Consider the following 26,101-nt stretch of genomic DNA (forward strand, 5'->3'; position numbering starts at 1 on the left):
AAGGGGGAACTGTTGCTTTATGGATATATTGAACACTCAGTATTTAGTGGTGTATATTTGACAGTGTTTAGATGCTCTAAATTCTGAACCTGTGTCTCTAAACCTTAATGTTAAAAAAAAAATACTGCAAAGATAAGAGTGCAGCAGCACCCCCTACAGTCACAAAATGTTAAAATGCTGGCTAATCACTCCAAATATTCAGGGTTTTACAGTCATGTGACTACCAGCTCTACTTGTTTGCCATCTTGGATGAGTCTTGGACACAAGTTTTGGACACTGTCCTTGACTGTCTGTCATTTACAAGTTTTAGATAGAAGCTGATGGCGACACCTGTGAAATCGGTTGTTAAAACCCCCCAATTATTCCCCCCCCCCCCCAAAAGAAAAAGCCCTCCGTGTGATTGCTTTGATTGCTACCAGATTCCTGTGGTTGCATGGAGTTTGCATCAAGCAGCAACTTATCTGCAAACACTCACCAACTAGTCTGACTGCTAGTTTAACAAAATGTTCACCAAGTAAAAGTTTGCATTTTTCCAACCCACGCTCCAAAACTTTCTGGTTTTGTAGCGTTTCTGGTTTGTTTTGCACTTTTTTGCTTGACTAGTAGTTGGCGAGTGTTTGCAGACAAGTCGGTGTCTTCCACGAAGAGAACATCCAGCCCTGGCAATTTGAGAGCGACCAAAGCACTCTGAGATTTTGCAGTAGGACCCTCTTTGAGGCAGATTTTTACCTAGCAACAGCATGCAACCGCTCACCAACTGTTGGGGGAAATACACATTTTCTTCCTGTCCTGAATGGTGATTGTATCTCGTCCAATTTGGCTGACAACGAGCATATGACCTCAAAAACCTTTAGAAAGCCAGTGGTAAGATTAGCATAATCACTGGGAAGATTATTAATTAGCACTTCTGTCTCCCTTGGCTACTCAGTGTGCCAGTGGATAACATTTAATTCTGTTAGAGAAAGCTGGGCTAGCTGCTTCCAATTGTTTCCACTTTGTGCTAATCTAATGCAAACTGGCTGTTAGGGGTAACTTTATATTAATTGTGAGTGCTATTATTTCTTCTTTTCTGGTCTCAACTCAGTGCCACAAAATGTTGGGGGGAAAAGTGCGTGATAACATTTAACTTCATTTGGGTTTGAGGTGATAACACAGGTGGAGTCTTAGATTCTAGCTCACTGTATGGTCCTGCAAGCAATGAGAAAAGATGCTTTTAACACTTTGTACCTCAGTTACATGCTCAAAATGTGTTTTCAGTATGTTGCAAACGGAGTCCATTTCACCTTCAGCTCTGTCGTCTTTCTTTCCCTTAAAATTATTTAATTTCTCGGATTACTGACATTTTAAAAAAAGTAGACATTTCTTCTGTAAACAGCTACTTTAAAATGAACTGACTGAACTGATGGTTAAAGGATGCTGTGTATTCACCGCTGCTTTTATTTCACTTATTATACTCACGAGCTCTTTGAGGAAAAGTGTCTTATCTGCCATTTTCACTTCAGGTATAGTAACTAAACACCGGGTTCATTTTTAGGAATTTCTTTGTTGCTTTATTGCTCCGGTTCTGGGTTTTTAACCTGTTTTCAGCTGTGGGTTAAAGGAATGCTCCCAGTATTTGTGGCGATCACAGCTGGGGAGGGGGAAGGGTAGATGCACTGTTGTTTCCTACCTGGTTACACAGAGTAAGTAATCCTGACAGCGATACTAAAAATGGTACTTATCAGAAATAAAAACTTAGCTTCTTTTTCACTGCTGACTGCTCTGTGTTTGGGTCCTTTATTGTTAATTTTCTCTTCATTTATTGATTTATTTTTAAATTGTCTTTAGAATTTCTTCTCTATATGTCAGTCAAACTCTTTCGCATCTGTTGCAGTCCCAACTCTGAGAATGACTTTCCTCATGGGAGGATTAGCAAGTTAAAGGAAGAAATGGTTTTTATTTTTATGATCTGGTGAGTCAATTAAAGATTATCTAAAGGGGAGAAGAATCCTATTCATTCAATCACATCATATAAGGACTAGAGATGGCACGATACCACTTTTTTATGTCCGATACCGATATCATAAATTTGGATATCTGCCGATACCGATATGAATCCGATATAGTGTTTTTTAATCAACAAAACTGTTTTTTAAATATCTTGCTGCATTTTGTATAAGTTCATACTCAAGTTTAAAACAACAACTACACTAAAGCTATTCTGTTATACCTGTATCCAAAAAAAATATTTCATAGTTCAGCAATACTGATCAATCTAATAAACTTAAACCTACACCATCCTCCCTATTCTGGTATTTTAAAGAGTACTTAGCATATATATTAAGCAACCTAACTAATAGGGTTCCAACTCCCAGCAACAACAAAAATAAATAAATAAAAAATAGGGAACCACCCCTCACGCTCCACCTCATGATGCTTAATCGACGTAATCAACCTTAATTTGATGCAGTGTGGAAAAAAAAATGCACAGAAATCAATTATTTTTCAAGAAATATTAAATAGATTCAACATCTTTCTTCAACAAAATTGCAGACTGCACAGATGGTACCTTCACAAAGGAAAAAGTAAGTAGTATAGCTTACTAGGGTATATATATATTAGACTTAATAGTTACTATATACAGTAATGGACTTCTATTCATTTAGCATCAAATTAAAACTTTGGCTGTCAGATAATTATTTATTAAAAGCTCGACATTTTAAATGAGAATAAGAAAGAAAAGTATGTCTTTGTGCCCCCTTTTCCCTGTTAATGCCCTATCGGCCCCCCTGGCTAAACTTTGCTAGATCCGCCCCTGCACAGTTACCAGCGTCAGCTACGTAGAAAAAGATCCTCGAGTAGAAAGTAATATTAAATACATTCTAACAACAGCTGATCAAGCTTAAACGTGCTGCTGTTGTTCAGCCGCTGGTTTCCTCTTTCTGGTGCAAAGTGGGCCAAAAGCAAACTAGAGACACGGACTCGCGACAGAAAAGCCGATCAGCTGATCGTTAAGCAGTTTCATGATTGAAGTAGCAGCAAGAAGAGGCAGTCGCTCCATATATCGTTTGTTAAGCTTAACGCAGGAATGCTTTACAAACATTCAGAGATGGACTTACACACTTGCTGTACTTCTCTCGGGGATAACTTTGTCGGAGATGAAATGCCGGGTTGCTAGCGAAGCTCCAAATGCTATCCAGACCACCGACAGGTCCCGCATGCCACAGCCGCTCTATCACGTGATGCATACTGCTCCGACGTGCTAACGTTCTGAGGTGAGTTGTTGCAAGTTTTGTGAGGTGCTTTCGTGATATTTAATGGATCGGATTACATTTTTTATTTTTCTCCGATATCCGATCCAGTAATTTAGGTCAGTATCGGACCGATACCGATACGTAATATCGGATCGGTCCATCTCTAATAAGGACTAGACTGAAAATGAAGAGTCAAGACTTTTTCACGGTGCTGTAAATACACAGGAGGACGAGCAATGCAATTTCTGACTACTTCAGAAAAAAAGATAATCCAGCCAAAAATACATGTAGGAATTGCAACAGTAGTAGCAAAGGATCTCACGTACATATGTACAGTCTGTCATTTTTTTTCTGTCAGTGGCAGAAACATGTTTACACAGGTACATGATTGGCCTGAAAATGAAAGACTTTGGTTGCACCTGAAACACCCTACATCACATTATTACTTGACTTGCAGGGGGTGTTTATCAGTGGGAAAAACTGTAAATCTTATGAAAATGCAGTTAAAGTCCAAAATCTATCCCCTCCTTCAGATTTTCCAAGAGCCATCCAGTTGGACATATTGGATTCTTTGCTGGGGTGTTTCTGCCCCCTGGGCCTTATGTTTATACCCCTGCTCTATATTGTACAGATGTTAGCCTATCTGAGCTACCACAGGGCAAGATGTGTAATTTCATATATATATATATATATATATATATATATATATATATATATATATGTTTTATTAGTTTCAGTTTTAGATTTTCTTAAATATTTTTTATGGATGGAGGGCATATGTCAAAGGCAAGATATAGGAAAATCCGTACAGGTGTTATAATAAAAACAGTTGATGTTCAATCTTGCAGATGTGCAGAGTCTCAATAAAAGCACCTGTCAGTGACTAATTAGGCATGTTGTTAGCAGATTTCGACAATACTAACAGATAGTTACATAATCTATAATCTTTATATTTTTATTTTATTTTTATTTTTTTAAGTTCAAGAAATCATTTTACTTTGATATTTTTCAAAGGTCTTAAATTTGTTTTGTTTTGGGAGGGTTTTCACATCTAGTTTTAATTAGCTGTGATAACTTTGGTCTGCATGATTCTTTGGGCTTAAGTTGCAAGAATTAAATGTGTACAATTGCAGACAAAGTTGTGATAACTCTTTGGCCTGACTGTAATTAATAAAACAACGTTTTTATTAAAAGACATAAAAAAATCCTTTTTGCAGAAATGTTTGTAGTAGATAGACATTTATTGTTTGTCTATTGGTTATCTAATTTGGTGTAGTATGAATGGGCATGGCAGTATTTAAGCATTAAAACAGATGTATTTATGAAACTTAAGCCATTCAGTGGGCTGGATTGGTGTCTAGCCACAGGCTTTATTTAGATGTTCACAGTGAAAATAAATTTTTTATCTCATTTATTTGAATTCTTTCTTTTATTTTGACTACATTGTCCGTCTGTTCAGCACTTTAGCCAACGCTTGATGTCTTTTAAACGTGCTATACAAATAAAGCTCATTTGATTTGAGGTTTGTCCACGTGCCACGCAGATTTCCCTCTTTTTCATCCTTCCACTCATCTCATGTCCTCACTTTCAGATTGCAACCAATGGCAGTTTCTTTCATCTGTTCACTTCTGTTAACCTTAGGTTCAGATTAAATACACTGGATAACACAGTTATTTAACTTTATTGGTCCAGTTGGACTTTAGTCAGACAACCAAACTAAAAAATAAAAAAAAACACTTTTAGAAAATTTATGACATCAGACCAGCTGACACGGAAATCCTCACCTTAGTTAATGTACAAAAGAAAAAAAAACGGTAAATTCACAATTTAGGAACTCTTTGCGTAACTTTTAAGGATACTTGAACCAATTTAAAAACCTGTTCTGCAATAACATTGTCCCCAAGAGTTTATGTGCCTGTCATAGCCTGAAGGGTCCCCAAACTGAGAACAGTGTCAGAGACATAAAACGGTCTGCATGTTTTGATATCTGAGAAATACTTTTTGTTAACCAGGTAAGCTCCTTTAACAGCAGAAATGTAATTTTCCCAGAGGACAGTTCATGAACCCGTTCTCCCATCTCCTCTCATGCTTTCCAGGCTTGAGAGGACCGAGCTCTTCTCATCCGCTGACCCTCCCTGCGGCGGTTGATTGCCTTGGTGCTAGCCCGTAGCTTTCGGAGCCTCAAAGCACGAAGACGCAGCTGAAGATCCTGCGGGATCTTCCCCCCTTTGGCCCTGATCTCCTTCAGCCTCTGGATGGGTGTTTTGGTGAGGATGAAGTCACAGATGGTGGGATTTGGTTCCATGCCGACATTGCACCGACGCATGGATGGGAAGTAACCCACGGCCCAAACGATCACCTTGTACTCGCCTGGGTTCAGAAGACGCCAGTAGTCCCCATCAGTGGCTACAGAAAAAAATGAGGTTTGCAGAATTTTAATCTAAGTTTCTGGTTGTACTGGTTAATGCATCTGTAGAAGATAAATTAATAATTTTGCCAAAAACTGATTGCAGCTTCTATCTTGTGACGAAAATGTTCTTTGGGGCTCCAAATGGCTTGATATCAGAGATATGTTTGACGGATTACAGGTCAGTAAGTCATTTACAACAGTTCAAATACAGCAATTGTCAAAATTGTTCTTTCGGTGTGTTTGGTTACAGGCTGTTAACTTGGTATACACAGAAATACAGCTAAAACAAAGATGCATTTGATGGTTGTAGTTTGACACTTTTTACTTTAACACCCTGCTCATTAGAAAGAAAATCAACTGGCTGACCTGATCGGATGTCATGGTCATGGTCCTCCACCTTGATTATAGCATCTGCTATTCCTTTTTTGGTGAGCTTGTCCCTGACCACACCTTTGATGCCTCTGTGAACCTGAGAGAGGAGAAAATGCTGCCGTGTGAGCCACTGCTTTGAAAACCACGTGATAACTTGTACCATTTTCTTTGAACAGGTTTACCTGCTCCATGTAAACCAGCAGAGACTCCTTATTGTTCTCCCACTCGATGGGGAGTTCACTAACATGAGGAAACTTATCACAGGACAGCTCCACTGTCACCTCGAAGCAGTTGGTGTGCAGGTAACTGAAGTCGTTCATACCTGCAGGAAAGGCAGGCACAGAAAACACAGTGAATACTGAGTGAAACAGTCGTGCAATTTATAGGTTTAAGGGGAAAAAGAACTGAATTTGATCCTTGAATAGAGAGAAATATGACATCTGTCAGTGATTAACTTGGTTAAATATTGATGTATTTTTTCCATCCATCCATCCATTTTCATCCGCTTTGTCCGGGGCCGGGTCGCGGGGGCAGCAGCCTAAGCAAAGAGGCCCAGACCTCCCTCTCCCCAGCCACCTCCTCCAGCTTATCCGGGGGAATACCAAGGCGTTCCCAGGCCAGCCGAGAGATATAATTTCTCCAGCGTGTCCTGGGTCTGCCCCGGGGCCTCCTCCCGGTGGGACATGCCTGGAGCACCTCACCCAGGAGGCGCCCAGGGGGCATCCTTGTCAGATGCCCGAACCACCTCAGCTGGCTCCTTTCGATGTGGAGCAGCAGCTGCTCTACTCTGAGCCCCTCCCGGATGGCCGAACTTCTCACCCTATCTCTAAGGGAGAGGCCAGCCACCCTTCGGAGGAAGCTCATTTCTGCCGCTTGTATCCGCGATCTCGTTCTGATGTATTTTTTAAGCTTGCAAATTATAGCAAGATTAAAATTTGATATGTACTGGAGCCTAGTTTAATTTAAGGGACATGTAATTTGACAGGATGTTTGCACATTGGTAGTAAATGTTTTTAAGTGTTTCAATCTGCTCTCTTGTTTTGTAACACTAACTGAAATCACACAACATCCTCTGAAGAGGACGATGCAGCATTTTTTGGGTCTGATGAGTCTCAGATGGCGGAAATCATGCTCAGAACAGACTGATGAAACTCACTGCCAGGAACCGTGTGCCAGGCTCCGCCGTTGATGATGTTGTTATGTGACTGAAATTCCTCGTAGTGGCAGATACGTCGGTCCGGGTTGGCCATCACCAGGTTAGTCGAGGCATAGACCGAGGCCAGCCAGCGAAAGAAGGCGTTGTCTGCTGTTGGCGTGTCTTCCTGTGGCGCCCAGTCACGGGTGCAGTCGAAGGGATAGGTAACAACAAGCTCTCCACCATGGAGGTTGGCGCTGAGCACAAAGGGAATGTCCTGCATCCAGCTGATGACCGCACGTGTCTCTGGTGCAACCTGGGCAGAGGTAGAAGGAGTTTAGTTTAAGCATGTGAATCTGCAAAAAAATTAATTGTTAAAAGTAAAAAGGCATGCAGTATTCAAAAAATAAAAAGCTGCAGTATTAAAAGTAAAGAAAAAAAGGTGAAAACATTATTTTATTAGGTTATTTGTCTTTTACTACAGCGCATTATCATATTTCTCTTTGACTTTATATTTGATTCTTAGCATGCTTTTCTATTTCTTTAGCATTCTTAGTTGCAGTTACTGTGTGTATGAGAGTCTTAGGTTCATTGGGTTTTTTCCTTTATGTTAAGTTTACTGTGATGTCCAAGTTTCCCTGTTTAGTTATTTCCTGTTTTAGTTTTCTAGTTAGTTGTCTCCTGTGTTTTGCATTTAGTTTTATGTCCTCTGTTTTGTTATCGTGATTAGTTTGACCTGTGCCTCGTTGCCCAGATGTTTCTAATTCCCTGATTTGTTAACTGACCCTGTTTTCCTGTTACGGAGTGTGCGATGCTTTTGTTTTGGACTACTTTCTTTGTTCATGGAAGACACTGCCAGATACAGTCTGACTGATATTAGGCCAATATTAGCTATTTGCTGATCTAACACTGTTGGTGTTTAAAAATCAATGAATAAAGATTAGATGAAAATTTAAAGATTAGAGGCAAGGCGCTCCTTTCCTGCTGGCATCATGTAAATACTACAAATCCAAAAACCAGCTGGTCTGAGCAGAGTTGCTACGTTATGGCGTCCAAAACGATGAAGCAAGATTTCACCTTATCTGGGTAACTTCAGGGTTGACCTTGGGGTTTCAGTACTATGACGATGGATCACTACTTTCTGATTTTATTGCCACGGTAACTTAAACTGCAAACCCAACCTGCTCCACATGAGGTTGTGTTGCAGGTTAGAGATCAACGGGTATGAAATCACCTCCTATTGACCAATCAGTTCTCTATAAAATCACTTTCCCAGACCTCTCTCCTGAGAGTAAGAGGGTCTAAAGATTTTTTTAAAGTGTTTAAAGTCATTGTGTTTCACTGATGAGCAATTATAAGAAATATATGTTCTTAGACATAACGTTGTGGTGGGATTGTCTTCATGACACCCGGGACGCACTCTAGTATAACTTCATAAATCAGTTGTGTAACTTCTGTAAGCCACTTCTGACGTGTGATCAGCGACTGCGTGTTTGCCATTAGTGAGAGCAACTTTTTGGAAAATCTTTTCTATATGCACTTTAAAGTTCTTTTCCTGTTTTTCTAGCATGATCTTGACTAATAATTGTAAAGCCAACATGGCAAAGACTGTAATCTGCATATGTGCAACCTTGTGCAACCTGCAAATTGATGGCCAGGAGTGTCTCTACACAAAAAAGTCTGTATCGATATTGATTAATATTAATTCAAAATTGGTTTAAAAGTCCAGTATTGGTCGGGCTCTAGTCAGAGAGTTAATGGAGTAAAGAAGGAGAGGAAAATTCTAAATGTTGCACAGAAAAACTTGCTTTTGTTCTTTTTTTTGTGAACTTTTGTGGACTTGATCTTGAACAGGTTTTTAACATATACCTTTTTCTCATTTGTTTTCCATTCAACAACTTTAATGTCTGATAAAACGAGCAATTTCTCATTAGATCTATGCACTGCTTACACTGATGAAACATCTAACAACTCGCAGACATTTTAAACGTGGAGGAGCCCTGTTTTTGTGAAGTAAATTCTGTTGTCAGATGTATGTGAAGAAGGAGGGAAGACAATACTGAACCCTGAAATGTCACAAAGTCAAACTTCTAACAACGAAGCAAACAAGTGGAAACACTAAGCCTAGCTCCTAAAACTGGTACTTAAGTACAGTTCTCAGGTGAAATAATCAGACACTGGAAAGATTTTCAGAATAAAACACAGATGGCAGGATTAATAATCCTAACCCATATGATGCAGTTAAATAAATACCCTTTTTAATAACAAAACACACCCAAGAAGAAATTCACCAAAGAAAAGCTTGTATATAGATCTGGTGATCTTTTTCTGTCATTAAGCAGGATTTCAGCCTGTGTTTGCCTTGAACACTGTCACCAGACACTGAGTGACAATCCTCAGGCTTTCAGGAAAACTAGTTTCTTGGCTCTGAAATGATTTCCTGATCTGAGCCTTTGCATGTCAATGAAATGAAAATAATGGCACGCCGACTAAAGCTGACTAAAGCTGACTAAAGCTGCTCTTTCTCACGACCTTCGTGAGAACAAAACAGTGAGCATTGTAACATTGTAGTCAATTCTAATGCTTTAGTTTCTATTTCCTGTCAATGTTAGAATAGCCTCCAGGTGGTGCCAATGAAATGAATTTTTCAAATGCACAAATGAGATGCATTTCCTTACTGTGGCGTCTTCTTTGGTGTAGTATTCTGGGATGGGGATGTAGTGGTTGGGCACTTTGGATTTATCTGCTGCTTTTTCTTCGGTGTCCCACATAATGTTGTTCAGGTCTGGGAAGTTATGATTCAGGTCGATTCCTTCAAAGCTGTATCGTCCCTCAGCCCATCCAGACAGTTCTGAACCCTGCACCACATTAACAAGTATAATGTGGGGATTATTAAAGAGAAAATATATATATATATATATATATATATATATATATATATATATATATATATATATATATATATATATATATATATATATACACACATATTAGGGGTGCAACGATACACAAAATTCACGGTTCGGTTCGATACTTTGGTGTCACGGTTCGATATTTTTTCGATACAAAAAAATGTTCATGCCTTTTTAATTTGTCATTTATTAAAATTATAAATATATATTTTAACTCAAAAGTACAGTTTTTAAATTTAACCCTAACCCTTGTGCGCGTTTTTTATTTTGACAGCGAATGCGCACCTGCGGACCACTTATGTGCACCCCTGGTTATTTAGCTCATCATATTGCAGCCACAGAAATTCTTTTGTCCATGAAACCATAAAGCTGCACTTTCTTTTTGCCTTATAGTCTCATTTGTCATAACTTCTCCGTTTTGTGGTAAGCTTTTCTTTGGCTGTCACTTCTTCACCCTGACCTCTCTTATTTGGCTCAGCAGAACTAAAATATATATCCTGCTACTTTTACACACGGACTCACATAAGCTCAGCGATTCTCTGCGCGATCAACCTCTCACATGTTTAAGCTTGCTGCGGGAGATTTCACTTGTCATGTTTGCATAGTAAGCTAACGATTAATAAGACGATGTCAGAGGAATTGGTGCACAAATTATCATCACTCACAGATCAGTGCTGTCATTACAAAGTGAAAGCAAAAAAACAAGCGCAAATTCAAACGCGATTTCAATATGTCACATATTGACAGTGGCTCACCGATGCCAATGACATAATTACCCAGCTACATTTCTGAAAGAATGCAAAAGCATTGACATATATTTTTCCTACAATAGCCCGACGGGCAGGGCAGAGAGATTTTTGTAGCCCGACTGGAAAGATCGCTAGCTCCGGGACATCGGGCTAGCGATTTTGCAAGCCCTGTATCTGATTGAGGAATCACTCATCTTTGGAAAAGAGAGTTTATTACAGAGAAATGTCTCTTTCCAAAATAAAAGCTATACTATCCGCTTCTTCTGGGCTATATTCTCAGCAGCATAAGGAGAATCACGTGCTAACAGCTGTCTAAATGACTCAGCTAAAGTTAGTAGCATGCTTGTTGTTTTTGTCTTTGCACTAAATGTGCAGTCATATTCGTTGTGTTCCCACTAGTGCTTTCAGGTTAATCTCGTTGAAATGACCTTAACACGGCAAATCTCCGTTAACGAGCTACCGCCGATCGCCCCATGGGGCTAGACGGCCAACAGTTAACGAGCTAACTGCGCTAACACACTAGTTCACATCAATGTAATTAAGCATTGCATGGCACATCCAACATACTGTTTTACTTTAGTCCATGACTCGCTTACCTTCAGGGTCATACGTCACATGAAAACCAAAATAATTCCAAACGCCAGATCTGAATGAGGGTGGGGGAGGTCCATGTTACAAGGAGAGCTTAACTTCTGTCTCGCTAGCTTGCCCTGCGCTCTTCCTCCTGACTATGCCGTCTGTGTTGAGCGCTCAGTGGATCTGCGCTCCACAGTGCAGCCTAGGCGGAGTAGTCGAACGCAGATTCACTGAGCGCTCAACACAGACAGCATCATCAGAAGGAAAGTTGATAAAATAAATTACAAATGTTGTATTGTTCGATACATATGCGTACTGAACCGAAAGCACTGTATCGAACGGTTCAATATCGATACGAATATCGTTGCACCCCTAATATATATATATATATATATATATATATATATATATATATATATATATATATATATATATATATATATATATATATATATATATATATAATTTTTTTTTTTTTTTTTAAAGAACAAGACATGAGCCTAATTAAGATTTACCCACCTTCACATAAGCCTCCTCATATCCATCTGGGTTCATGGAAGGCAGGAGGTGGATTCGCGTCTCGGTGACCAGCCGTACAACACGCTGGTTGCCCTTTTTGTATTCTTTGCACATATACTGCATGAGGTTTAGGACAAGCTCTCGACCAAGAGCTTCATTTCCATGCATCCCTGCCACGTAGCGAAACTCAGGTTCCCCTGCCAAGAGGAAAATTTAGAGCCACTTTACATGCCAAGGAATAAAACAATGTGGAAGAACTGACTGGGGCACTTCTAAAAGGAGGTCATATTAAACATTATCTAAGATTTTAAGTTTATTTTTGTTTTCTAAAGCTCAGCAGCACACTAGGAGGACATTTAATTGCTCAGATAAAGCAGTCTGTGTTAGGCAACAGTTTGGCGCCAGGCATTTCTAAGTACATGACTCCAAAGACCTGAAGTCTGGGCTTTTACCACAAAAATAAAATATGTTCAAGGCCTCAGTGTTTTCTCTGAGACTTGGCACTGATCACTACTCCATGAAATCAATTAAACAGCTGCTGACGCATAAGAGCAAAATGCCTGGGAGCAAAGTGATTTTGAAACGTGTTTATGGCATTTCTCTTAAGAAACAAAGACAAGCTGTACCATACTTGATTTTACTAATCTTGCTGGCAGATGTTGAGTGGCCACAGATCACATTTAAACCCAAGCCTGTATCTAATGGCAATGGTTCAAAGAAATAAAATCATTTGTTTATACAAGAGAGGCCTTCTCCTCAGGACCCCTGCCTCCCTGTGTGGGGCTGCTGCAGAAATCAGGCTGTATAAACAATGGTGGACATTGAACTGCACCTCTGAGCTGCGAAACTCTGGGTAACTTGAGAAATATGACAAACCAGAAAGTTTCATTCCAATATCTTCAAGTCTTACCGATTTCGTGTTTGCCCGGGTTATCTGAGATCTCCATAACGTAGAGTTTGAGGCCCATGTAGCTCCTCCCTATAGTGTAGACGCGGGTGATGTCGGGACACTCCTCCGTCACAGACTTCATGAGCTTCAGGGTTCAGAAAACACGCTGGAGTGTAAGGCTTAAAAGGGTTAAAGCTGAACTTTTACCAAATCTGCAAACCGTTAAGAGCATGAGTAAAAACCCTGGTGTTTATGGGAAAGCCACTCATCCTGTAACTTTCCTAACCTTTCTCATCTCTTTGTAGTTGTGGTGTCTAAAGTCCAGAGCATCCTTGGATCCTGATTCATGTGCTGAGTAAATGTCAGATGGATCTTAAAGAAAGTAGCAGATGTTTCCAGTTACATATTTTCTTTTAATTGACTTTCGGAGGTCAACATCTTAATGCATTTGAACATCCACAGTAAATGCTGTGTCCCTCTCGACTACTGTTTTTTTTTCCTACCGTGAACACGGCAGCCAAGTATTTCAGCCCTGAGGCAGACGGTCCCGTTGGAGTACCAGGTCTGTGGGTTGATGCGGATGAAACGGGCAACGGTGGGAACAGGAAGGAGCCCAAGAACCGGCGTCTCAGGATTCTGGTTTCCTTCAAATAGCTGCACAATTCAATGTGAGTTCATATAAGTTTGTGGAGTCATGGAAAAAAGATAGCAAACCCTAAGGTTTTGTATATAAGGATAACATAATAGTAATCTGGCCTTATCAGGTTTTATTTACGATGTTTATTAGGCCATTTCCAAAGAACTTAATTCTAAAAATAACATGCCACCACAGCTTATGTGTGCAAAATTGCCTCAGAACAACCACAAGGCATCTGGAACAATGTCCTTTGAAGAGATGGGATGTTTGGCCAAAATGCACAGTGCTACGTTTGGAGAAAACTAAACACAGCGTATCGGCACAAACACCTCATACCAACTGTCAAGCACGGTGGTGCGGTGGTTATAATTTGGGCTTGTTATGCAGCCACGAGACCTGGGTACCTTACACTCATTGAGTCGACCACGGATTCCTCTGTATACCAAAGTATTGTAGAGACAAATGTGAGTCCATCTGTTGGACAGCTAAAACTTGGCTGAAATTGGGTCATGCAAAAGGAAAATGACCCCAAGAAAATCACAGCAAATCTACAAAAGAATAGCTGAAAAAGATGGTGTTGCAATGCAACAGTGAAAGTCCAGAGCTTAAGAAGGCAAACTTCAGTGAACTGCAACAAGATTATAAAGACTAGTGCGCCAAAATTCCTCCACAACGATGTGAGAGACTGATAAAGTTGTAGACAAAACAATTCAAGTCGTTGCTGCTAAAATAGGTGCTACAAGCCCTTGAATCGTGGGGTGACAGGACAGTGGAGGAAGAACATGCAGGAAGTGGGCCTGAGTTTGATTCTGCAGTTGCCTTTTGGCAGATGGTTTGCCTGCTCGGCCCACTGTGCTAATGATTACAACACAAATATAGCTGAAAACATGACCTTCTTGGCAGAGTTAGCAATGGCTTTAAAATGAAGTGGAAAACTTTTGTCTTGCCTTCATTTCCTTGGAAAGAGCTTGGACTTTCCAAAATATGTGACGTCAGGCAAAAAAAGAGTTTGAACTGCAGTTTTCAGTCAAACCTTAAATTTCTTTGTACACACTGCATGCTGGAACATTGATCAATTATGTACTTTAGTTTGTTTATATAGTGTGTTATAATGAGTTAAAGGCCACCCCCGAATTTCAGTTTTTGCCGTACTGTATTTGTTTCACTCTGAGTCCTCTCTAATCTGCACCAATACTTAAGGTTTTGGTTTACAGTCTATATTTCACTTTGGCAGAGAAACTTCAAAATCTGTTTTCCATCTATGTTCCTTAAATCGCAGAATAGAAGAAGTAGTTCTCACCGCTTCCTGCGTCCCGTTCATGGAGGTATGCCAGGTTACAGAGTCATTACTCAGCTGAACTTTGTAGGTTTCGACCCAGTCCCAACTAAGACATAGACCAAAAAGGAAAACAAACATATATTTTTTCAGTGAGCTCATTGCAGCGGGCAGCCAAAGAATACCACAGCACTCCATCTTTGCTTTAGACAGTATGTTCAATGAAGAGCTAATGTCCATAATGCTAACAAATTATTTTGATTTTCAGCTTTAATCCTGATACTACCTGACCTCCAGATGGAGTTTCGCCCTTGCAGAATGACTCCAGTAAACAGAGTGAGATGAAGGGCATCCACCTCGAGCCACTGGTGCCGGTCCTTATACTCGGCACACCAAGCTCCATCATACAGATCTCCATCCTCAATGCCAGACTTGGGAAAAAAAGGAAGAGAAAAAAAGAAAAACGCACGTCTCAAAGAATCCAAGAAACACTCCCTGAAAACTTGAGGTTTGGCCTTCTTGTAAAGCATTGCATAAGAGTGCTGACCTAATTTTGAAATAATTACTTTCAGACTCCAGACTCAAGATTTTGGACCGCAGAACAAGAGGAGTGGACGGCTGCAGCGATAAACACCTCTGGCTCTGCATTCATCAGATTATTTTATTTAATTTTTGTACATTTTTTTCTTGGAAGAAACAATGAATCGATTTTATTTTATTGGCTAATGAGCCTGCTAAGTTAAAGGGTGGATACTTTATAATTTATAGTTCCTGTAATAAACACTAGAAATAAGTATTTAAGTTAAATATGACAACTTGAAAGGAATGGCTAATCCCATTATGAGATCAAATTAGTCGAGATATCTGATTATAGAATAGAATAGAATAGAATAGAATAGCCCTTTATTGTTATTGTACATGTACAACGAAATGGTGGATTGATTTTGGCTGAACCAACTCAGCTTCTCTACTTTTAATAGAAATACACACTTACTTTACTTGCCACTTTATTACAGAAATACATTATTTCCTCACCGATTTATCAAGGTACTAGAAACATGTCTCTAAGATTTTGCTCCACATTGACATGATGGCATCACACACAGTGGCTGCAGATTTGTCAGCTGCACATTCTCAATGTGAATATCCCTTTTCAGCTGCATCCCAAAGGTGCTCTGTTGAGTAGGGCTCTGGTGATTACGTAGAGTATTTGAGTACAGTGAACTCATTTTTATGTTCAAGAAAGAATGTTCAAGACTTTTTAAATGAAGCAGTGTCTTTCCAAATTTCTGTTTTCTAATTTTGGTGAATTGTGGCCTTAGTTTCCTGTTCTTAGCCAATAGCATTTGCATCTAGTGGGTCTTCTGCTGCTGTAGCTTCAAGGCTCGACTTGTTGTGCATTCAGAGATGCTATTCTGAAAGATTATTTGAGTTACGGCTGCCTTCCTATCAGCTCAAAGCAGTCTGGCTAGTCTCCTCTGACCTCTGACACCAACAAAGCATTTTCTCCCAGATAACTGAAGCTCACTGGATATTTTCTGATGTTTTTCAGACCATCCTGTGTAAACCCGATAGGTGCTTGTGTGGGTAAATCCCAGTACATCAGCAGTTTCTGAAATGCACAGACCATTTGGCACCAATAACTATGTCACATTCAAAGTCACTTATATCACCTTTCTTCCCCATTTTGATGTTCAGTTTGAACTTCATCAGGCCATCTTGACCATCTGTGCATCCTAAATGCACTCAGACGCTGCCATATTATAGGTTAATGAGATATTTGCATTAACAAACAGTTGAACAAGAGAACCTAACAAAGCGAGAATAAATTTCTAGTTAATTGAATAGAACCCCCCCCCCCCCCCCCCAAAAAAAAAAAAACAACTTCAAAGCACCAGACATTTAATAATGTATTACAACATCCCAGTGGACTTTCTTGTCATTTTGGACCAAATCCTTTATTCCACATTAATCTGAGTCTCAAGTAAAGTAATTCTAACCGTGACAAAAAGTAACTGTAGTTTTTCCTGGACCTTTATGGTGACGTTTCTCTTCACTATGGTGATAAATTAAACATCTGTAGATTTTGCACGTTGACAGAAGATTTTTTTTTTAACTGTTTTTAATACGCTTTGCATAGAAACTGGAGATTCACACACACACAACATTTGAAACATAACAAAATAGTATTCAGTTGGTTCTGCTTGATTCATCAAATTTAATCCAGTCAAATTCATGTCTTTGAAGCAGCAGTCAATCTAAATTAACTAATAAAGGTAATTTTAGGTTGTATTTCTTTATTTGATTTTCAAAGGGGCCAAGTTTTTAAAAAAAATGTGTGCAGTTTGTTTATGTTAATAAAATTTAACAATGCTTTCCAAAATGCTGAGAGATGAGTGTCTGTAATAGCCTCTGACCCACTGACCTGGATATTCAGCCTCCCCCTGTGAGGACCCAGCCCCGACCGCTGGTAGGACGAAGCTTGAATCTGGCTGTCATCAACTCGCAGGGACTCCAGGCCGAGGGGAGGACAGTCTGCGCGGAAAACAAAAGTGAATCATCACGCGATAAGATCTTCTCTGGGTTTCTGTCTCCACATGTTGATCCTCTGCAGAAGCAGCTCTGAGATTGACAGCGGAAGGGTTAACCTTTCTCTCTCTTTGTGGTTTGTCTGAGTAAGCAAACACATGCCAGATGTAAAACGAGCTCCAAGCTGTTATGTGAAATATCTCTGATCATCTTGGGCCAGTTCTGTGGAAGTTTGGAGGCCCCTCACCTCCTCCTCCCCCTGCTCTGCTTGTTTCGGGGAGTAGAGGAAGCTGCAGATATTGGAAATAGTGGAGGCTTTGGATGTAATTTGAGACAAAGTGCAGAAAAGTCAAATGTTCAGCAGATCAGGGAGGTGAGAGCTACAGCTGCAGGGGATTCTGTGGTTTAGGGAACAACTAATAACATTCACATCAGTCACAAGCAGGTCAAAACAGCTAAATCCAACATAATGAGCAACAGCAAGTATTACAAGCAGTAACAAATGCTAAACAGTGTTATACAGCTGTGTATAGCTGAAATACATATTCCTTTAAGTGACTGACTGAGAAGAGATTTTTAAAAGCTAAGCTAAGCTAAAACTAAACTTCAAACTAACTTTACTGGGATTTTTTTGACCTTCTATGACTGTAAATATAATATAATAATAGCAATAATTATCTCCATCTACTTTTACAGCTTGATTTGTGTTAAAGGTTTTAAAAAGGTAGGTATCACAATTTAATTGCCTCTTTAATTAATATGGAGTTAATACTGGAGCTCATAACACAGCTTCATGCAAAAATCAGACTAAATGGGTAATTTTTTTCCTACCCAGTTTCGATTTGTCATCTTCAGTCTTGCGGTCTCTTGGGTCTTTCTCTTTCTTGTTTCTTTCTTTGCTGGTGTCCGTGGTGTCCAGCTGTTTGTCTCTGACAGTGGTGGTGAAAATGTCTGGCTCTGCTGTTGCTGGAGTCGTTCCGTCCCTGCTCTCGCCCTTCACAGCCTCGGTCCAATTCAGAGTTGGCCTTGTTGTTGTTGTGTAGTTGATTAATGCATAACTCTTAGTCGGTGCTGGGGTGTTTATCAGTGCTGCAGCACTGTGTGTCAAAAGTCCCAGAAAAAGCACTGCAGGCAGCATGCACAATGACTTTTCCATCCTGGTCTTTGTTGCTGGAGAAGAGTGAGGGGGGAAAAATTCCCCTTTGGTTTATGAGATGACAGAGCCAGACCTCCATCCACCTCCCCTCCTCCTCAGTCCCACCTCCCCTTACTCCCTCACTCTTCCTCCCTCCCTCCCAAAATTCCAGCTGAAGTCCTGCAAAAAATTGTGACAGCAAACGTATCTGTGCGTGGTTACAATATAGGCTGTGTGTGCCCGTGGGAACCAAACACTGAGCTGCCTTCAAAAAATTTGTTAAAATGATGATTAGAAATGTGTTTATTATAACAAAGTGAGCATGTCGTTTTATAGCACTTGACAAGTGGGGTTTCTAGTCCTCTTATAATGATTCAGACTTACTGTGCCAAGCTCTTTTGAACAGGACTGCACAAGTTGTCCACAATGAGTTAAAAAATGAAATGGTTTTGGTGCATGAAGAACCACCTTCAGCAGCAATAATTTGAAGTAATTGTTTTCTGCATGACATGAAAAATTCCCCTTTGGTTTATGAGATGACAGAGCCAGCTGTAAATGTAAATGCTTTACTGGAGTTTTTCTCCCCCCCCCCCCCCCCCCCAAAAAAAAAAATAATTAAAAATTAATTAGTAGTGGATGTGCATCTGAGCAGCAGAAAACGTGTACGACATATGCTTTACTGTGATATATTTGTATGAACAACTGTTCAAATTCAGCCTGACCTTAAGGCAAATATTCCTGTCTAGCAGGTACATGTTTTCACTGTTTTAGCAAACAGTCAGAATATGCTAGTGTACATGACGGTTTCATCTGATATCAGCCCACTCAGGATATCCTTTGAAACATTCAGGTTTAGGTTTCAAGCTTCTTACAGTTTAGAAGCAGCTTAGTCTCTGTTTCTTTGTCTTCCTGATGAGTTCAGGATCTGACATGGAAATTAAAAAACACACAGGTACGTCTCATATTTCTCCAGGTGTGTTTGGACTACTGGTTTATAGCAGTGAATACGATGTTTCTGAACTTCGTAACCACTTTTCGGCAGAACGTCTTTTTGCCTTGTGTTATTTAAGTACATTTGCATTCAGAGGGACTCTTATTTCTTGTGACTCATGTTTCCTCCACCTCTGTCTGGTGCTATGACTGTGAGAAAAGCTCTTTTATCTGTGTGTCATCAGGCTGTTGTGTTCATGAATCTTAGTGGGTCATGAGATGAGCTGCTGTTTCATTTCCCACATAAAATAATCTAATATATCACAGCTTAGACAATTTTAACTGTCCAAACAGCCATATGCTTGTTGTTGACTCAGCTCTGTCTATGTAATGTAACATGTTGTATAGGGTTTGTGTAACGACAAATGCACTAAGTACACATAATTCCTCTTTGTTTATATCCACATAAACCTTGCAGCATTACACTCGTACATCTGTATTATATTTAAGCTGTACATTCATGAACTTTACCCATATGTCTGTTGTGGTTTGGGGAATTTAATTAACTTAAATTGAAGGAAAACAAGGAGTCTCTGTCTCTTGTGTGAAGCAGTTCATCCACTGCTACAAGTTAAATGGAAATACTCCACCTGCTGCTGCAGGCTGCATATCGTTAGCTTCATAGCATAAGTGCCTAAGTCATTGACTTAGTCCAATGACTTAGGCACTTATGCTATGAAGCTAACGATATGTAAAAACAGCACAATGAAAGAATAAGTTCCTGAAGAGGTTCTATCAAATACATGACCTGCAGATACAGTTTGTTGTAAAGTATCTCTCTCTCTCTCTCTCTCTCTCTCTCTCTCTCTCTCTATATATATATATATATATATATATATATATATATATATATATATATATATATATATATATATAAAAACACCCAGCACGCCCCTGCGGGCGGTTTATCCTTCAAGCTCGGGTCCTCTACCAGAGGCCTGGGAGCTTGAGGGTCCTGCGCAGTATCTTAGCTGTTCCCAGGGCTGCGCTCTTCTGGACAGAGATCTCCGATGTTATTCCCGGGATCTGCTGGAGCCACTCGCCTAGCTTGGGAGTCACCGCACCTAGTGCTCCGATTACCACGGGGACCACTGTTACCTTCACCCTCCACATCCTCTCGAGCTCTTCTCTGAGCCCTTGGTATTTCTCCAGCTTCTCGTGTTCCTTCTTCCTGATATTGCTGTCATTCGGAACCGCTACATCGATCACTACGGCCGTCTTCTTCTGTTTGTCTACCACCACTATGTCCGGTTGGTTAGCCACCACCATTTTGTCCGTCTGTATCTGGAAGTCCCACAGGATCTTAGCTCGGTCATTCTCCACCACCCTTGGGGGCATCTCCCATTTTGACCTCGGGACTTCCAGGTTATACTCGGCACAGATGTTCCTGTACACTATGCCGGCCACTTGGTTATGGCGTTCCATGTATGCCTTGCCTGCTAGCATCTTGCACCCTGCTGTTATGTGCTGGATTGTCTCTGGGGCATCTTTACACAGCCTGCACCTGGGGTCTTGCCTGGTGTGATAGACCCCAGCCTCTATGGATCTTGTGCTCAGAGCTTGTTCTTGTGCTGCCATGATTAGTGCCTCTGTGCTGTCTTTCAGTCCAGCTTTGTCCAGCCACTGGTAGGATTTCTGGATATCAGCCACCTCCTCTATCTGCCGGTGGTACATACCGTGCAGGGGCCTGTCCTTCCATGATGGTTCCTCGTCTCCCTCCTCTTTCTTGGGTTTCTGCTGCCTGAGGTATTCACTGAGCACTCGGTCAGTTGGGGCCATCTTCCCAATGTATTCTTGGATGTTCGTTGTCTCATCCTGGACTGTGGTGCTGACACTCACCAGTCCCCGGCCCCCTTCCTTCCGCTTAGCGTACAGCCTCAGGGTGCTGGACTTGGGGTGAAACCCTCCATGCATGGTAAGGAGCTTTCTTGTCTTTATGTCAGTGGCTTCTATCTCCTCCTTTGGCCAGCCTATTACCCCAGCAGGGTACCTGATCACGGGTAGGGCGTACGTGTTGATGGCCCGGATCTTGTTCTTACCATTCAGCTGACTCCTCAGGACTTGCCTGACCCTCTGCAGGTACTTGGTGGTTGCAGCTTTTCTAGCGGCCTCTTCATGGTTCCCATTCGCCTGCGGGATCCCCAAGTACTTGTAACTGTCCTCTATGTCTGCAATGTTGCCTTCTGGTAGTTCAATCCCCTCAGTTCTGACTACCTTCCCTGTCTTTGTTACCATCCGGCTACACTTCTCCAGTCCGAACGACATTCCAATGTCATTGCTGTATAGCCTGGTAGTGTGGATCAGTGAATCGATGTCTCGTTCACTCTTGGCATACAGCTTGATGTCATCCATGTACAGGAGGTGGCTGACAACTGCTCCGTTCCGTAGTCGGTATCCGTAGCCAGTCTTGTTAATGATCTCACTGAGGGGGTTCAGGCCTATGCAGAACAGCAGTGGGGACAGAACATCTCCTTGGTAGATCCCGCACTTGATGGTGACTTGTGCTATGGGCTTGGAGTTGGCCTCTAGTGTTGTACGCCACATCCCCATTGAGTTCCTGATGAAGGCTCTTAGGGTCCCATTGATCTTGTACAATTCTAGGCATTCCAGTATCCAGCTGTGGGGCATTGAGTCATAGGCCTTCTTGTAATCAATCCAGGCAGTGCACAGGTTGGTCAGTCTGGTCTTGCAGTCTCGGCTGATTGTTCTGTCTACCAGTAGCTGGTGTTTTGCGCCTCTGGTATTCTTGCCAATTCCTTTCTGTGTCCCGCTCATGTATTGACCCATGTGCCTGTTCATCTTAGCCGATATGATGCCTGACAGGAGCTTCCATGTAGTACTGAGGCAGGTTATTGGTCGGTAGTTGGAGGGGACCGGTCCCTTCTTGGGGTCCTTGGGGATCAGGACCGTCTGGCCTTCAGTTAGCCATTCCGGGTGTCTCTCGTTAACTAGCAGCTGGTTCATTTGTGCTGCCAGACGCTCGTGGAGTGCAGTCAGCTTCTTCAGCCAGTAGGCATGAACCATGTCGGGCCCTGGTGCTGTCCAACTCTTCATACTGGAGACCCTTTCTTGGATATCTGCCACTGTGATGGTTACTGGACCCTGTTCAGGGAGGTCGCTGTGGTCTGCCCTCAGATCCTCTAGCCACTGAGCATTGCCATTATGGGTTTATCTCCTCTGCCAGCTGCACACTCAGGTCAGCTCGAGCAGCCCAGTACAGAGCTCTGTCACCTAACCTGAAGGCGGCGTCGGGGGCTTTGAGGAGGGAGCAGACCTGGCATCCAGGGTTTTTGGTTTTGGAAAACCTGAATGCTTTCGTCCACAGTCACATTTGCAATACAGAACATGATATAGTTCAGTAATGATCCTGTGAAAGTTTCTAATGCAATATATTATCCCTTACCAATGTAACACTGCATGCCAAATCAAGGACCAGGATCCTGCAGCAGCCACCAGGCCCAGGCTCTTCCAGCAGCCACCAGGCCCAGGCTCTTCCAGCAGCCACTAGGCCCAGGATCCTCCTGCTCCACCAGGCCCAGGATCCTCCAGCAGCCACCAGGCCCAGGCTCTTCCAGCAGCCACTAGGCCCAGGATCCTCCTGCTCCACCAGGCCCAGGATCCTCCAACAGCCACCAGGCCCAGGCTCTTCCAGCAGCCACTAGGCCCAGGATCCTCCTGCTCCACCAGGCCCAGGATCCTCCTGCTCCACCAGGCCCAGGAGCGTTAAGATGCCGCCTAAGAGGAGCAACGTTAATGAGGAGGAACTGGAGGACATAAAGAAATCCCTAAACTTTATGTCTGAAGAAATAACAACAATTTCAAAACAACAAAAACTGATACTCAATTTAATGGATGATATTAAAGAACTAAGAAGGCAGAGCGAGGAAAAGGACAAGAAGATTGCTATGCTGGAAGGACGGGTGTCAGATCTGGAACAATATTCAAGAGTAAATGATGTGATAGTGACAGGACTGGAAACCAAGCATCAGACATACGCACGGGTAGCAGCAGCAGAGAGAGGGGAGCCACCCGAGCAAGAGCTACGCTCTTTGGAAGAGCAGGTAATGGCCTTCTTTAAAAGCAAAGGTATAGAAATGGACAGTAAAAATATTGAGGGATGCCATCCTCTTCCGAGAAAAAATCAAATACCTGCCATTATCATTCGTTTTGTTAATAGAAAACAGAAAAAAGAACTGCTCAAGCAAGGAAGAAAGCTAAAAGGTACAAATGTTTATTTAAATGAACACCTAATCAAGAAAAATGCAGACATTGCAAGACAAGCAAGAATATTAAGAAAACAGAAGAAAATACAGTCAACTTGGACGTCAGACTGTAAAATATTCATTAAGTTAAATGGAACACCAGAGCAGGCTAAGGTTCTAGTCATCAAAGAGATGACGGAACTAGAAAAATATAACCGATAAATGCAAAGCAGTGCTAAATATGATGTGACCGTCCAAGTGCACAACCAACGCAGATGTCTGACAATTTTCAACTAACAACTCATATAGATATTGAAAATAAGACGTTGATGTATGACAGCAACATAGATCCTGATTGTAATTTCTTTAACAATAAGACAAATGAATGCAATTATTATACAAATGAGCAACTTAAAAAGGAATTCAAGGTAGAACAGGGTATAACAATGGTTCACTTTAATAGTCGAAGCTTATATGCAAACTTTCAATCCATCAAAGACTACATAACACAGTTTGAACAGCCATTCAATGTGATAGCCATATCGGAGACCTGGATAACTCCTGGAAAAGAAGAAGACTTTAAAATAAATGGATATGAATTCCTTCATGTAGACAGGATCAACAAGAAAGGAGGTGGGGTGGCACTTTACATTGATAAAAACCTAAAGTACAAAAGAATGGGAAGAATGACAACTGTTATTGATGGAGTGATGGAATGTTTATCAGTGGAAATAAGTATAGAAAAAAGGAAAAACCTAATTGTCAGTTGTATATATAGAACACCAGGATCTAAGATTGAGATATTTAAGGATAATATGGAGGACTTATTTACAAATATAAATCAGAAAAGAATGTTTATTTGTGGGGACTTTAATATTGACTTATTGAATCCAAATCATAATAAGAGTACAGAAGAATTTATTGATTCCATGTACAGCATCGGTTTATTTCCACTGATAACAAGACCGACCAGAATAACATCTCATTGTGCAACTCTATTAGATAATATATTTACAAATATAATAGAAGGAAAGATAAAAAGTGGGCTGTTAATCAATGATATAAGTGACCATTTACCAGTCTTTGCATCGTATAATTGCCATTATAAAGTGAACAACGATGGACATAAGATTATTTACAAAAGAATAAGAACAGAGAAGACCTTAAATTGTCTTAGAAATGAACTTTTAAAGCAAGATTGGAATATTGTATATGAACAAACAGAAGTTAATAAAGCTTACGAAGGATTTTTAAGAACATTTAACACATTACTTGATAAAAACTGCCCAGTAATTGAAATCAATAGGAAACACAACTATGCAGGAAGACCATGGATGACAAAAGGACTACAAAATGCCAGCAAAAAAAAGAATACCTTATATCGAGAATTCATAAAAAAGAGAACAATAGAAACTGAAATGAAGTATAAAACTTACAAAAATAAATTAACTAATATAATGAGATCCTGTAAAAGAGAGTATTACATTAAAAGGTTAGAACACAATAAAGATAACACAAGAGATATATGGAATGTATTAAACAGAATAATCAAAAATGAATCAAGGAATAATGATTACCCTGGGTACTTTATAGAAGGGACAAGAAGTATTAATAACATGGAGGAGATAGTAAATGGCTTTAATGAATTCTTCGTAAACATAGGGCCAAAACTGGCAGAAGAAATAAAGGTTGATGGAATAGAAAGGGACACTGGTGAAAATATTGAAAGGAATAGTAGCTCAATGTTTTTAAGAGCAGTGGAAGAGAAAGAGATTTATGACATAGTTAGAGGACTTAAGAACAAAACCAGTACAGACTGGAATGATATTGATATGGTAACGGTAAAGACAGTTATTGATGGTATCGTAAAACCATTAAAATATATATTCAACTTGTCGTTTCAAAAAGGAGTTTTTCCACAAAAAATGAAAGTTGCTAAAGTTATTCCCATTTACAAAACCGGTGAAAGACATCATTTTACAAACTATAGACCAGTGTCAATACTCTCCCAGTTCTCTAAGATACTGGAAAAACTCTTCATAAAAAGATTTGACAGTTTTGTGGAAAAATATGAATTAATGACAGATAGTCAGTATGGGTTCAGAAACAACAGATCAACAGCTTTGGCACTGATAGATTTAATGGAAAAGATAACGGAATGTATGGATAATAAGAGGTATGCGCTCGGAGTTTTCTTAGATCTAAAGAAGGCGTTTGATACTGTTAATCATGAAATTCTATTAAAAAAACTGGAAAAGTACGGGTTTAGGGGAGTGGTTTTGGAATGGTTAAAAAGCTATGTAGGGAATAGGCAACAATATGTACAAATAAATGAATATAAATCTAATTTGATGGATATAGCTTGTGGAGTACCTCAAGGTTCAGTACTGGGTCCAAAAATGTTTATTATGTACTTAAATGATATCTGCAGAGTATCTGAGATTTTAAAGTTTGTAATATTTGCAGATGACACAAATATACTGTGTTCAGGTGTGGAGTTGCCACAGGTTTTGGAAATGATCACACAGGAATTAACG

General features: G+C 40.5%; 1 protein-coding gene across 2 annotated transcripts; it reads right to left on the reverse strand.

Annotated features, from left to right (window-relative positions):
* Positions 1–4,898: 4,898 nt before the first annotated feature.
* On the reverse strand, positions 4,899–18,477 carry cpxm1a (carboxypeptidase X (M14 family), member 1a). 2 transcript variants are annotated; one of them, XM_026151502.2, is made up of 13 exons: positions 18,069–18,477; positions 17,134–17,243; positions 15,000–15,139; positions 14,733–14,817; positions 13,299–13,449; positions 13,082–13,167; positions 12,817–12,940; positions 11,907–12,103; positions 9,829–10,008; positions 7,172–7,466; positions 6,198–6,337; positions 6,010–6,112; positions 4,899–5,639 (listed from the first exon to the last, which is right to left on the reverse strand). In XM_026151502.2, exons 1-13 carry the CDS (start codon positions 18,391–18,393, stop codon positions 5,317–5,319), a joined length of 2,259 nt encoding a protein of 752 aa, XP_026007287.2. In that variant the 5' UTR covers positions 18,394–18,477; the 3' UTR covers positions 4,899–5,316. The 2 variants fall into 2 exon arrangements, with proteins under 2 accessions (XP_026007287.2, XP_080150331.1); XM_080294205.1 differs by lacking the exons at positions 17,134–17,243; positions 18,069–18,477 and having other exon boundaries at positions 14,995–15,041.
* Positions 18,478–26,101: the final 7,624 nt, after the last annotated feature.

This window comes from Astatotilapia calliptera, chromosome 19 (genome assembly GCF_964374335.1).
Source record: "Astatotilapia calliptera chromosome 19, fAstCal68.1, whole genome shotgun sequence".
Taxonomy (NCBI): Eukaryota; Metazoa; Chordata; class Actinopteri; order Cichliformes; family Cichlidae; genus Astatotilapia; species Astatotilapia calliptera.

Coding starts and splice junctions, on each gene's coding strand:
- cpxm1a (XM_026151502.2), bottom strand. CDS start 18,393: ATGGAAAAGTCATTGTGCATGCTGCCTGCAGTGCTTTTTCTGGGACTT. Junction 13,168..13,298: donor ACTTGGCTGCCGTGTTCACG/GTAGGAAAAAAA, acceptor ACTTTCTTTAAG/ATCCATCTGACATTTACTCA. Junction 12,104..12,816: donor CCCGGGCAAACACGAAATCG/GTAAGACTTGAA, acceptor TCCTCTTGGCAG/GGGAACCTGAGTTTCGCTAC.